Raw genomic sequence first — 15,929 nt, 5'->3', positions numbered from 1 at the left:
CTGTTGTTATGACTCCTGATAATGAAACACAAAGCTATATTTGACATGATAGTTTCTTAAATACAAAAAATTTGGTCACTTTAAAATTTGTCTGCTGATAATGACTGAATTGGTATCTGCTGCCAGCAAACAAGGCAAAGCATATGTACAAAATACCCATGATTACTTGATAATAAATCATTTTAATGATTATATTCAAAACTGTGAAATGTGAGTGGTACTGATGCGGAAAATAACAAAGGCTGAGGCTCATCAGATTGGCTGTCCATATGTGCATCACTACTAGTATTTCATTTCTTACTCCTCTAGTGCCTCTTCCTGTGATTGTTAAAACACATACATACAAACTCTTTATGGTCTTTATATGCCTACATATATCTGTCTATATTTTAAACATAGATATTTAAAAGCAATTCAGTAAAAAACTTTTTTCTTTAGTATTAGTCTCAAGTTAAAATTAAGAACTGAGCTCATAATAGTTTTCTTAATACTTTAATTATATTGATAGTCCTGGATTCTTAAAGTCTTGCATGACCTGCAGTAGAGGAGGAATTTTAGAATCAAATAAACACCAGAAGATAAATAAAACTATATATCAATGTTTCACTTTAATTCTTAAAGACAAGAAATCACCTGTTAAGGAAAATGGAATTCCACGTTTCAGTTATCAGGTTGATGTGCAAGATGGACATCAGCTCAATTTGGAAGGAGCTGCATTTGAAAAAAAATGACTATTTGATGAGGCTTCTTAAATATTTTAGCTTCAACTCAGTAACTAGTTTTAAATAATCCCAATCCAATAGGAATACATTGGCAAATGCCTATTCACTGTACAAAAAAGTGTCTGTTCCGAACTTAGGCCACATGTTGGTGCCTTCTCTGAGTCTTCTCTCAGTCAAATTTCTGCTTCGCTGTGGAAATTGTCACTTTGAATTTTCTTTGTAAATAATAAAAAGACTTATCAGGAACAGGTCATGTTTCTTTTGTAGGTAGAGCCCAAACATAATTTTAAATAGTAAGAAGAGGAGAAAGTAGATTAAGGGCAGTACAGCAATTTATACACAAAAGCTCCAAATATATTTTGGAATTATAGCCTTTAAAATGAATTAGTAGGGGGACTTATATGTTAATTTCAGAGATAAGTACAAAAAATAGTTCAGAACTGGATAGGAAGGCTCCAGTTCAGAAACGAGTCTTTACTGGGGAGACACAAAAGTATAGATTGAGTTGAAGCACAGAGTTATGCCAGTGCTTTTGTGAATAGGGATGAATACATTCTCAAGCACTTGTAATAGCAGAGTTAGAACATCTTACTCTAACTGGGAATAGAAAACAGAGGGCAAATCCATTTGCACAGGCCTTTCAGCTCATCTTTCTGATGTGAGTGACCTTGTTAAGTAGCGTGAGAGTAAGGCCTGAATTTGTCACACGTAACTTCAGTACGTAGGTTAGGAGCCTACTTGCCATTGACTATCTCTGTAAAAAGTAGATGGAGATGCATTTGCAGAGCTCTTCAAATCTTTGACAGCTCCAGAATGCAAATACTTCCACTTGTCTTTCAGTACTGTTGACATGAAGAGCGTGATGATATTACGTCTCCAAGTTAGGTGCTTGAGGGAAATACGATGAATTCAGACCTAAGAGCTTAGAGCCTTCAAATATAAGAAGAATAAACAAAATCATGTGAGATTGCTTAATTTAATCACTCGAGGGACAGAAATCCAATGATCATTTTTAAACGTAGAAATTTCAATTAAAAACATAATTTATCTGTTTGGTGGTGCCACAACTCTTTCATTCCCTTCCAAAGAAAGGAAGGTTGCAGAGCAAAATTACATCAATTTAATCAAAGAGTTTCAGAGTGTATTTACACCTGGCAACCATTATTTCATTGCAAAATTAGCTGCTTACAGATAGTGTCACTCAGAAAACATTTATGGAGAGAAAAGTGAAGTTAGAGTTCACTAATTCTTTAATTCATACCTTTGGGACTAAGATTCCCCCTTTATATATATATGTATATATATGTATGTATTTGGGGTGTGTATATACATATATAAATATGTGTATATGTGTGTGTGTGTATATATATATATATATATATGAGAAATATTTTTTTGAAATTTAGCAATCCTGTGTTGTTCTTTCATACAAAAATTATCTTTTCTATTGTTTGTTTTACTAGTAGAACTGTATGATATTAAAGTGAGCATTTTAAGTGCACCTTAATTAAACTGCAGGAATTATGCTTTGCTTAATGTAATGAAGAAAGAGAATTTAAAATGAAGTAGCATCATTGTGTTCATTTGTAAATAACATATTGCAGCCAACTGTTTCTTAATTGCCCAGACTGTTGATAAATAATCCAGTCCTGCTGCTCTCCACAGACAATTTGCTTTGGATCAGACTAGGCAATTCAAATAACACTAATTACAGTGAAACCCTTTTATAGAGAATTCCTGTTTGCCATGGGGGAGAAAATCACTATATCAGGGGAAAGCACTTTTGCCTTTGATTTGTGTCTAAAACATGAGAAACACATAAAAGCTGCATGTTGTGCTAAATAAAGGACATACTCTTGTATTCAGAGTACTTATATTTTACTTTTTATGATACAATTGTGAATTATGTTCATTTTGCATTTGTAATTAGAGGGCGGAACAGATGTGAAAGCTTAGTTTAAAGTGATGTATCCATTAAAATAACCTATGCTGCCAAGTGATTGCTTAGTATAATAGGGGATTTGTTCACTAGGAGAGGAATTCTACTTTACTGGAAGGAAACCAGGACTTCAGGAAATGTTTTCTATATCAGGGGATTCACTCTAACATGATATTATTGTATTTATGATTTTATGATGTTAAAATGAATATTAAATGAAACAAAATTTCCAAGGATTACTCGGGAGGCAGCTAAGTACATAACATTTAGTACAGATGGTTGGAAGGCACAATTTTGCTCCATCACTGCATCCGTATCCTTGAACGATTTCGACTGAAGACAGCATTTCTTTGAATTTTTCATTAAACCAGACGTCTTGAAATATGAATTCCTTTTATGTTTCTGTGAGTTTTGGCTAAAAGAACCCCAGTGAATAAATCATACAATACTACGTGTCACCAGCACTTGTGAATATTTCTGCTTTGTTATTCTACTCTCAGTAGAGCACCATTGATTATCAAACTCAGCGGAGAGCATTTTATGATCATATATCTCCATTAGCTCCTAGTTTGACTACCATAGATTTTTCTGGTTAAGTCTGCATTATGTATTAGGAAGCCTATCTCTTCAATACAAAGTTTGATTTTATTCTCTGTAAGCCTAGAACTCTTATTATGTATTATGTATAAAGATTCGTATCTTTTATATGTAAAAGTAGGAGCACTGTCTTTGTGTAACTGAAATATATGCCATCTTTTTTTTCTTGATTCACAGACAGCATATTTTATTATGAAGATGAATTTCTACAATGAAATGGCTGTCAGGGTAAATATTTCTTCACTTGTTAAACAAATGAAAAGTCAATTGTGCTCCGAATTTGCTTTTAATAAAATGAGCAAACCAGAATAATATACACTTGATTGATATGCTGATGGCAACAGTGGGAAATAGTATGTAGTTAAAAATTAAAGTTATACTGAGTAATCTAGGATATATTTGAAAACTCTAGCTGAATTTAAGGCATTTATGTGCATCTTGTCCCCTTTAAATTTTCATTGTACCTTACCATATATGATAATGATAAAACAAACAAGTATTTTACATCAGTACCATTACTGATAGGCATGTATTTACAGTTCTAACAAACTATAGGACTTTCATGTCAGTTGATGTATCTATGTTTCTTTTGTTAGTATCTTACTATCATGTATTAGATCTCAAAAAGGGTTATTCAGATAGCAAAATACAAGTTCAGTCCCTAAACGTACAGTTGGAACTGTACTGATCTCATTGATGTTATTATGAGTGAATTTTCTAAATGAAAAAGTGTCTTTGTCATTTAATAAATATATAGCAAATAAGAAATATATTTATCATAGAGAAAGCTGCAAAATATATTTAATTAGAAATTACTAGTTTTTTTCCTGGACTTTGGAACTGCACTTAAACAAACAAGATAAGGACATGAGATAAATCTTTTTACCTTCTTTAATTCTTTCATTTTGTAGAAAAGAACTGCTTTAAATTAGGAGCTTGAGTTTACTATTTTTTTAGGCAAGGTATCTGCTTTTTGGGGGGGAAAAAGCCATAGCCTACCTTTTGAATTCCACCAAGTGTGGGAATGTAGATGGAGAGTATCCCAGGAAAACTCCTATAAGTTAGGAAGATTTCCCAAACAAGTTTGAATTTTGCAGAGGCTTTTCTGGCAACTGTTTTGGCACCAGAGTTATTTTACTCAGGATAAAGGGATCTTATCATTAGGTTCACATCAAATTTTTAACTTGATGATGCTTCTCCCAAAGACACAGAACAGAATCTTATATTTAGTGCATGTTAGGTGAAGGCATTTAGCAGCAATCTAATTGCTCAGAAATTTTTTTGTTGTTGTTGTTGTTGTTGTTCTAGATTATTCTTTAGTTATCTGATTTAAAAATATTCCACAGTGGATACATACTGTATACTGGTACTGTTGAAATCAGTGGGAAAGCACACGATGTAAGCCGGCTCGAAAATTGGCTGTATGCATTTGGAAGGCATTTCAAGACCAAATTATGTATTGTAGTTAAATGAAGTATCTGGTCTTTCATTTTTAAGAAATTTGAATATGTTCCTGTTCATTCGTAATAGAAGCATAACATTTGATCATTACCGGATATAAATCTTCAAAGTGCCATTTTTTTCAGTCATGTCTTTTTCTTTAATGGAAATTTATCAGTAGAAGACAATAGAACAGATCTTGATTTAGTTACAAATACCAGAATCTCATTCTCCTCTATCTAAATTCTGTGCACCGATACCTGCAGAGCTAATTTAAACAGCTACTATTCTGAAATAATTTTTTTTTGCCATTATCTAGTTATTGAAGAACCAAACACCTAACCAAGGTGCAGGACAGTAGAGAATAAGGCCTGTTGGGTTTGTGCATAGAAGATGTAGGGCTGGACTTTCAAGTTTTCTAAACCAACAATGCATTGCATTGTGAGTTGGATTCACAATTAATATACCTCAGTGTTCTGAAAACATAACGATAGCTGATGTATGCTTTTCTGACTGCTTCATTTTGCCTCATAACATTATTAAACAATTTAGTTCAGTTTCCAGTCACTAATTAGAAAGGCACTTTCAATTTCAGCATTAGAAGTATCATAGAGGGCAAAACCACATGGTCATAGTTTAGAAGTCAGTCTACATCTCTACCTCCCTGGATTGCTTTTAGTTGTAATCAGTGCTATCAGTTTCACATTTTAAATTAAAATAGAGAACTTGTTTTAATCAGATTTAGTTTTGACTACTGGGTTGCAGTATGATTCTCTCCCTTAAAAGATTTAAGATTGCTATAAATTTTCTGCAACAAAAGTAATCCTAGGGAAAAAAAATGTCCATGAGCAGATGGCTTTTGATATATCAAGGTTTTGCCATTTGTTTTAGTGCTTAAAATAAACATTATTTATAAGACCACTTACATTTTGATGTTACTTAATGAGGAATATGCATCATTGATTTGACTAGCTTAAGAGGTCATTTAGAACTTGCCCGTTAACAAGCTGTGATCTGCTGAGCACACAATGACTTTGTTTAAAATTATCTGTTCAGGGCTGATCAATGACAATAATTGTTTTGTACCAATCACTGTTAAAACTTGCTAATTACTTTGAAGGGCATACACACTTGTCTTTCTCCCTAAGAATTTTTTGAACATTCACCTTGGAATTAAAAAGAAATATATTCATAACATATTGCACTTCCTTATACAAGCAAAAACTTAAAACTTCCTCATTGAAAATATGATCATCAGAATCTTTCTGTAAAATATTCTTATCCAGAAAAATTAGTCTTCAGTCTTCTGATCGCTGACACACAGAATTAGGGAACTAGAAAACTAGCATAAAATAATTTGAGGCGTAGTGCACTTTTTCCTACTTACGTTTCATTCAGTTGAAATCAGTGAGTTCATTCTGAGCTGATAGTGGTGTAAATAAAGGTAGAATGTGACACTTCATTGGTACACTGAGCCCACTGAATTATAGCTTTATACAACTTTACTCTTTCATCTTTCAGTTTAAGAGTTTTGATCCTTTAACCCACAAATATCCAGTTCTGCATTTATAACTGTAAGGTGAAGACTATCAGAAAGAGTTTCAAAGGGACCTTAATCCTGCATTAATGAGAGCACAGCTATATGGAAGCCAACTTGCTTTTGTTGACTAGCAATATTGAAGCCAAAGAGAAAAACAAAGCTAAGATCCTTATTCACATGCAAAGGATTTTGCTTAATCCCAGATCTCTGAAGGCATACTAGTTCTTTGCTATTGCTCTATCCCTTTTCAACGCAACACCCTTGTGTATAAAAAAATGGAGTTGCAAAGAACATGAAATCTACTACCTCATAGTGTAAAGTAGCACACCTAGTACTTAACCTTTCTTGCACTCATATGCAGCTGCTTACATAACTTCTATTTGTTCATATTACAGCAATGTCTAGAAGTACAAACCCTTTTTAAATAACAAACACATAGATAAAAGAAAATAGCAACTTCCTAAGTTAATTTTCAATTTCAGTTGAGAAGAGAGGAAAATAGACACTAATATAGAAAGGGGAAAAGTGTAAGTACAAACTAACACTAAAAGTGAACATCCTTCTGTTGCTAAAAACCGTAGTGCATCAATTTATTTTCTTGATGATACATCACTCAAAGACTTATTAAAAGCTTTCCTGTGATACTTTTTCTCTTGTTTACTGTTATGTAAGGAGATGATTATAGCTGTACCACTAGGTACTGTCAGTTTAGAACTAATACTTGTTTTTACTTTAAAAAAAATACGATTTGGCTTTTGTCATTGAAAAACATTGCCAAACACAAAGTTTGAACATGTGCAACCCTGTCTTAGTAAGTCTGCAGATAGATGGCTCTGTTACTCAGCTCAGGAGATGGCAGCAGATGGACAATTGCAATAACACCTATCTAGTAGTGTAGAAATGGTCTGCAGTGAAACTGGGATGAGTAGAGATCATTTTGACTGTTACTTAAGGGCACTCTCAAGACTTGAAGATGCAGGCTAAAAGATAATTAATAGCTTGTGGGCAAGAGACAGTTTTTCTTCTTTGTCTTCTTCCTGATCTAGATATAGCAAAATATAAAACACTTTCTTCCTCTTTGCATGCTGCTTTAGAGTAACAGATACAGGAAAAAAAAAAAAAAAAAGGAGATTTTACTCCACTTACCCTTACAGTCATAGACTGCTTCTGGAAAGGGAAGATTTGGTGCAAAGTAAAAAAGAAAGCATTCCCTGTTGATTTACTAAAGAATTTCAATTCTCGAAAAGTCTAATAGCTAGAGGCCCACAGAAAAGGAAAGCTCCTGGCAAATTCCAGAATTCTTTTCTTCACTACACATAGAGAGTAGTTTCTCATCTTCGAATTGTTCCTGGGTGGTAGGACCTCAATCTTTTTGCCTTTTTAATGTAGTAGATTTTACCTTTCAGCTGTTATGTGTCTTAAGATTTCAAAACTGTAAAGGTCAAAGAGATGGAAATTGGAGCAGGAGTGAAGGTAATACAGAGAGGAAGATAGAAATTGAGAGATTATTTTACAAATGTATTGAGAAAAAAAAGACAAAAATGCAAGGAAGGAAGAATGTTATGTAAGAAGATAGGTTCAAGGGTGGAGGAAGTTAGAGGAAATAATGAAAACGGAATGTAACAAAGGTCATTAATCTGTTTAAAAGATATATTGATCACTTGATTCACTGATCACAGGAGGGAAGATGAGGAGTGAGAGCAACCCTCCGCATTAACTGAGGAAGTTAGGTCTTCCACCTGCATCAGTACATGTCATAGTATAGGGATGAATTTGGATAGCCAGTGAAATGCCAGTAGTTCTAATTTATTAGCTAATTAATGCTTACTTTCCTTTTCCACAAAATAGATAGCCTGTGATCATTTCAGAAACATCATGATGATATTTCTCAGGAATCCAAGAAGGTTTGAACAGTTATGTGAGATTAAGTTCTTCAGAAAAATCAGTCTAAACTAAATCTTATATTTTGAAATGCATCACCCTTGTCCTGTAAGGAGGCTACATAATTTCTATTCTTAATACTGCTTTTAGAACTGTTACAGATAAAGAGGTTTCATTTTCTAGCTTAAGCTTCCTCTGTTATGAGTGAAGAATTGTATGTTGTTAGAAGATTATAAGTATAGCGCATAGACATAGATCATCTTTTTTTCTTAGTAGAGGATGTCCAAAAATGTTCGTCTCATAGAATTGTATCTTACATGGAAAATGAAAGAACTGCAATTTGTAAAAGATATTTCCTGAAAGCCTGATTCATTGAGTTGCTAGGAAAGCATCCGTGGGATTTAGATCATATGCAGTGCATGAAGCTGAGAGTGTAGCAGAAGACTTTGGTGAGGTGAATGACTTGGGAATGTATGTTGACTGGAACAGGTACCACTTCTGTTGTATACCATTCTGATATAAAACAATGCCACTAGCAGCAGCAGACATTTATTTTCATGGCTATACCTAGAAATAAATAATGGCTTAAAACTTCATATATTTTTTATGTTGGTAAAAACTTTGAGAAATTCAACAGGTATTTGACATGCATATTATGAATCTTTGATTCGAAATTTACTAAACAATTTCTGTATTTCTTCCAGATTCAGAAAAGATGGCGAGGCTATTATGTTCGAAAATATATCCATAATTATTATGCACTGAAGAAATACCTGGAAGCCATTTCTGTGAATAATGAGATTGTCAGGTAGAGATAAAAAATCCATGTGGTTGAGCTTAAATTTCCTCTTCTTTTATTTGTAAAAGAGTTTATGATACTAATTAAACTATTTCTTTGACTGTAGGTGCCTCTCCGTTTTCTGGTACATGTATAGCTGTCATCATTCTCTATTACCCCACCAGTGTGGCATGTTTTGCCATATTCTCATTTACATTGTTAGGAATTCAAAGTAATTCCTTTGAGTTAATTGGAAGTACTCTGGGTTTATACCAGTTTAATAAAACAAATTTAGCTCTTAACCTGCCTTCAGGATTCATAGACCGTAATGCCTTGAATATGGTTTGTTGAAATAGATTTTTTGCCCTTATACACAGGTTAAGGGGAACTTTTTTTATTCTTTTCTAGTTTGTTTGGAAAATTGCTTATTGATAGTGAATCAAAGTACAGACTTGGATTTAAGTTACATGCATGAGTCTTACTATTAATATTAACTGATTTTAATTGTTCTTTGCTCAAATTCTTACAATTACTGAGTGAAAAAAAGGGAACTAGTGTGCTGGGAACCCTGCTTCTCATGCTGGCTTATTGATGATGTCACACTGTGGGGCTACCCTGTAAAGCAACTGGGCTTGCTCTGTGGAAAACAAGCCTGTAAAGCAAAGGTTCAGATGGATCCAGCACACATTTGCCTAAAAGTCTGGATACTTTTAGCACATCAGAACATCATCAGGCCTAAAGTCTGCGTACAGATAGTATGTGAGCAGACCTCAGAACATTTGAAAGACAGTGATGTGGACATGGCAAAATAAATTCTTCTTGTAATTACATAAGAGATTCCTCTGTTGGGGATTACTAGCTAGAACTATTACTAGCTCACTGCCATTCCTAGATTACTAGCTAAAACCATTGTTGCTACATGTTTCTGCTGTACTTCAATCTGTCCCCTGTATTTAAATTGAAAGCTCTCTAGAATGGGGGCAATTATTTCTCTTGTTGTCCATACAGTATCTAGCATGCTTCATGTCCTGATCCATGACCGTTCATGTAACAGCAGAAATGGACAAAATACTCCCCAGCTGACCATAATCATTATTTTCTCCTTGTTAGTGAAAATATGTTGGACAAAATCCATCGAATTTCTGCTGCTCAAAAAGCCTGGGACAAATCTTTGCTTTCTGAAGTGTAGAAATATAAGGAAGTATAGTAAAAAAAAAAAGTTTCTAGAAGTCTGATATAGATCACATGGCAAAGGCAATTCAGCATAAGCATATGCAATTTCTAAATGAAAACACTGATTATACAACTTTTTTGAGCACTACTTACTATTTTCTATTATTTTTCCACTATTTTATTCTGTGCTGCATCCTCTTTGTCATAGCGTTGTAACTCCTATATTACATTGTTACTTGTAATGAAACATCCTCGTAACTACCTAACTCTGATCTTTAATTACTGTTAATTTAAATATATTTTTATGCAGAAAATTAGATCATAATTCAACAAACCGAAACTTAAAAAGTCAGTTATCTCTTCAATTGTATCTTCTTGTTCTGAATTCCTTCAAGTTTGCTCTGTTTTTGGAAAGACAGAATCCTAGGAAGACTAGGCTAAATGTTGGAAAGAGTGTAAATCCATAGCTTTTTTGATCTAAAATGAATATAACTAGATGAACTGCAGAGACTCAGCCTGCTTATCTGTTCAAAATGGTTCTATCACTACTTTCCACTCCCTGCCTTAAACATAAAAGAAGGCTCAGAACTGACAGACTGACCTTTTGATATTTCTGAACAGAACAAATTAGCAAGTAATATTCCTGCTGTACTGAACACAGAGTTATGTGTACTTTGTAATTTATTTTCCCACAGTAGATCTATTTTCAGTGCACCTCTCTTTGGAAAACTACAAAAATACTTCTGTTTCAATACTTTGACATGTTCAGCAAATTTCCTAGTGTTTCCTCCAGGTCATTAAAACTCATAAAACTTATGTATTAGATAGGTATTTTGATCAAGATCTTGATATTCAGTATAATGGCATAGAAAAGCTTTTATATTATTTTTGTTCTAACAGATGAGCAGTGTGAATTCAGATACATCAAAAATATGTCAAAGTTAGTCTGTATAAACTCTTGGCTGCTGAAAGATTGGTGTTCTACTATTCAAAGTTTTGTCTTTGGAAATTCACAGATATTTTCCATCTCTATTTTACATGTGCATTAACATTTTAAGGCATATTTTATTGATAGAACTCATTTCATAGAATCATAGAATCAGTAAGGTTGGAAGGGACATCTTTTATTGGTAAAGTACATGTTTTATGGCAGCTTTATTCAAATAGAGGTTAACAACTTGATCTTATTTAAGCTTTGTAAATTATGTCATGAATTTCAGAGTTCAAAACTGCATTTGTGAAATATATGGGTTTTTTTGTCTAGATGTTTTAAAAAGATAAATTTGATTGATTTAAAGGCTGAGTGTGCATCCAGTGGACATGTACCCTTGTAACCGCTAGTCTCATGCAAAAATTGCCCTAGATTAATGGACATAAAAATGATATCATGAAATTAAAAATTAGCCAGAGAATTACAGAATGGTATTAATATGTTAATAAAACATTATTAAATGTCAGTGAAGAAAAACTAATGTACTTCAGTTGACAGAAGCCCAAACTGAAAGTCATTTTCTTAGTTTTTATTATGTTATAAATGTTGATTTGAATCATTACTTTGTCTTGTAAAAAATGCACTATATATTTCATGTTACAAGCAAAAAACCTACCTAAGTTCATAACTGAAATGATTTAATTAGATTGTTTATAAAGGGTTTATTACTTTTTGTTTATATTATTTATCTTTCAGTTAAAAAACAAATCAAATATAAATTTTCCAGCCAGTTTAGTCAAATGTATCACATCCTTTTAGTTTTAAGAAAGCAGTACTTACCAATCACATATCACTGCAGTAATTTCTTTGATGGGGTACATTCAAAAAGTAATAAATATATTTATTGTCTTCAACATTCTTTCAGTGGAATCCAGCAGGTGCTTAGTTAACATCAGGTGTAGGCCCTCAGCCTAACAGATTTTTCCTGCCAACTACTTTAGCCCCATTGTGGCCTAGTTTATCTCTTACCTATGAGGAATACAGAACAAGGTAGAGGAGATATTCTCTGTATATTTTCCTCCCCCATCACATCAAATCTCGGAGAGTAAAACCTTGTTGTCCATTAATAATTTTTGTATGTAAAATTGTTGCAGTTGTTCAGTGTAAAAAGACAGCAGGAATCATCTGAAATTGGAAAGTGCATATAAAGAATATCTGGGTTTTATTCTGGCATCAGTGCTATGGAAATCTACTTGTTGGTGAAAAGAATCAGTAGTATACATCTGCAGTCAAATTAAGCTGGATTTGAGTGTTTTGCATTTCTAGAACTAAAACAAAACAACAGGCTCATGATACACAGTGGTCCAATTATTTTCTCATTCATCTTATAGTTGCATTCATCAAAATTTCTGCATTATTGAGGTGCCACTGCTAGTAAAGAGCAAGTTTCTCCACATAATACTAAAACCACAGTGAAACAGACACTGATTTTAAGAGCTCCTGAGTAGTATAAAAACCAAACAAAGCAAAACACACACACATACAAAGTTAATTAGTTTAAATTGTAGTAAATTAGTTTAAACTGTATTCTTTGTGGTATTGTGATATAATCCTAAACTGTAACACAGTATGTTTCTCAATCTTATCTTTTGGAAAAATGCTGCTAGAATTTTTATATATTGACAGCTATTTGAAACCACATTGCAAATCCTTCTGAGATTCCAGTTTTCACCTCTTGGTCTCCATAACCAAGGCTTGTGGTTAATTTTCTCTACTTCCATTAAGGGAGAGCCTGTAGCAAATTCCTGTGCATTTATTTCTATCTAAGAGAAACTTCAGATTCATATTACTGTGAAACATTGACCATTCTGTTAGTTTACCACCTGATACCTTATAAGAGTGTGTGAATAATTTTATTTCCTTTTCTTTCTTCTCCATCTCATTTTTTTCTTTTTAAATATAAAACACTTCCTTTACTGAGGAACTTCCTGAACCAGTAGCCACATCTTTACCATTTAGCTTTAATACAACCCGTCCTTATTTAATAGCTGCCCTCGTTTAGTAGCTAGACCTTCATCATTTGTCTTTACTGTGAAAACCCCAGGAGAAAGTAAACTTAATAGAAGCTGCCCCAGTTTAAAGCCGTAGAGGGACATAATTAAGTTTAACAGAAATTGATTTAACAGAAATTGACCTAAAATATAATTAAATAATAATAGTCATATTATGTGAGCATTTGCACACTTTAATGGACTGCTTATCCTAACTTAAGGATACTGTTTTCATACGAATTGAAGATATATCTATTTTACTCCCGGAATAGCTGAAGAGGAGGTAGGTCTTCCTCCAGCACGCCCATTGATTTCCACTGCTGCAGAAGGAATATGTTTGATGCTTGCCAGTGACCCTAATAGAGTCCATGTAGACAAACTGGGAAGTAGTTCAAAGAATTTTTTGACAGATGGCAAAAGAATGAATTTGAGCCCTAAATTCTAGCTACATAAGGACATCCTTTTAGATTTTTCTTGTCGTTTGTCAGTTTAACTTCAGTTTAACTATGGTATGGGTTCCTTAGCCCTGGATTTTGATTTTCCTAGAAGATTCAGGAAGTTTTAAACCAACTAAGTTGGAAGCATCTACTTAAATATTTGTTTTCCATAATCTTGTGATGTTTATTTTAGTAATAAGTCTTCGTCTATAGCATTATTAGTTTTTAAATGAATACTATATTCTATCCGAATTTGATAAGTTGGGTGGTCACATATATAAATGCGTGCATTAAATTTAATTCCATTACTTCTTGTTGAAGTTAGTGTATTTCATTTTAAGGAAAAATACATTGTTTTGAAACATTCATAAAGCTACATTTAACATCTCTAAGAGTTGGCAAAATGATTACAAGGGGAAGTATGCCAAGAGCAATTAGCATAGGCTATAACTCCTTATGATGCATTAGAATTTTGTTTTATGTGAAGCTGTTTCCAATCCATGATAAGCAAATGGACATCATTTCACATAAATTAGCATGCTTGTGTCAGAAGAATTTATGGATGATGTCGGTTGCCCAACTGTGTGATTAACGTACACTTCTTTGACCAAGGTTATCTATACACTGGCCTTTAAACTACAGTTTAAACTACACCTTGTTATATGTCAGGTGTGCAACTAGAGATAAGATTTTTGGATGTAATGTATATTGCTTTGCAGTGCTTCATTTACTGGAGAATGGCACCATTTAAATTTTTCCCTAGGCACTGAACTCAATATGATTACAGTCTCAGACAACTAACAAAGCAGAGGCAAAGTGGCATTAGGGTTCTTGTGTAAGAAAGGCAGGTAGTTTAATTTTTTTTTGCTGTTGAATAAACACTGACTTCAGTGTAGCAGACTTGAAGACCTTAGTCTAGACTTAGCAAGCATCATGATGTGCTTAACACTATTATGATCATTAACGGTGAATTCCACAAAATTTCAGGATTGACACCAAGTTCTCCTTTCCATTGTTGTTGGCTTTAATGGTGAAAAGGCCTTGAGAGTGGCCCTCAAGTGTGTGACCTTCATCCAAATTTGACTAGTTGTTTTATCAACAGATTTAGTATCAGAATCTTCATTAAAGCTTTTTGGTCTTCAAGTAAGGTCAGGGAAATGGTTAATGAGAAGGCAGGTGATGTAAATCACTTCCTTGGCAATACAGTGAAATTTTATATTCACAAATCTTTTGTGCAGCCTAGTTTGTAGAATCGTCATGAACGTGAAATAAAGTACATTATGTATTGCTGGTGATTACGTAGTCTAATATTCTCTTTTTTCTAAATACGCCTGTTCTTGTAGTATGAAATAAGTGAAACTATCTAGTCTTTTCTTGATTATTAGAGTGTTATTGAGAGCTATTTACTTTTAACATGACAAGCACTTTGTTTTGTATACTGTTTGAGATATTTCTATTTTCCATAAAGTCTATTTGAAATAAATCCTCTAGTGATGAATAGTCTAATATGAGGAGTGATGAATAGTCTAATATGAGGAGAACTTGCTTAACCTCCATCTATCTGTTTCTTTCTGATAAAGGTAAGTCCAGGTACTGGCCATTTTCTCAAGTGTCGAAGTGTTTTGAAGAATGTATGTATTGTCTTATAATTCAATTAAAATGTTCCTCGTCATTGACTGCAGAAGCAATTGATTTCGTAGTCTATTTTCAATTAGTGCTAAAGCCTTTCAGACAGCTCCTTGGAGTTCTTGGAACAATAAAAAGCTCATTTTTGTAATGTTGTCTTTCACTTCACATTTAATTAACTAATTTGTCTTCAACCCATCTTTTTTCCCTTGTCCTCAAAGACATCTAGAGAAAATATGTTATATTTTTTAAGTTACTTACCTGTAATTAGAATTTTCTGAATGTGGACTCTATCAGGTGTTTTGGGGATCGTATAAATAGACACAAGCATCAAGTATGCTTTCTTTTATTTAAGTAATTTTGAATGGTAGTGACTTGAGCCATGTATGTCTTTTCCAGAGGATTTCAGATATAACTGCTGGATCTTGAAGGAAACTCTGAACTAGAATCCACTGAGAAACCCAGAGTATTTCCCTAGTTTACAAACCTGTTATTATTGAGGTGGGCTCTATATACAAAGTGAGTCATTAGTCTGCTCTGAAATTTGATCTAGTTTCCACTGGTCCATATTAAGACATTTGTATTAGTTTAAGCTAGACCAGAGAAGAGCTTTAAAATAATGAATTTTAAAGAGACACAGATCTAGTTAAGATATTCTCTGCAGTTGTGTATTTTGTGATTGTTTCTTCTTAAACGTGTTGTCCAGAAATCCAGCTTTCTTCACAGATTCAGCACTTAAGAAGTTTTTTGTCAAGTCAATGCCTTTTTAACTCCTACCTACACCTGTCTTTTCACATATAAATGCAGGTGCATA

At 33.4% G+C, this 15,929-nt stretch overlaps 1 protein-coding gene across 1 annotated transcript in view; it reads left to right on the top strand.

The window, feature by feature from the left end:
- The window catches only part of SPATA17 (spermatogenesis associated 17), a 93,831-nt gene that overhangs the window by 9,960 nt on the left and 67,942 nt on the right, over nt 1–15,929 (top strand). The window contains exons 4-5 of the mRNA XM_062573565.1: nt 3,436–3,486; nt 8,824–8,927. Coding sequence (XP_062429549.1) covers nt 3,436–3,486; nt 8,824–8,927 — 155 coding nt within the window. The remainder of the gene's footprint in view (nt 1–3,435; nt 3,487–8,823; nt 8,928–15,929) is intronic.

This window comes from Rhea pennata, chromosome 3, assembly GCF_028389875.1.
Source record: "Rhea pennata isolate bPtePen1 chromosome 3, bPtePen1.pri, whole genome shotgun sequence".
Lineage (NCBI taxonomy): Eukaryota > Metazoa > Chordata > Aves > Rheiformes > Rheidae > Rhea > Rhea pennata.
Note: the sequence above shows the minus strand (reverse complement) of the source record. Positions and strands in the feature narration are given on the sequence as shown.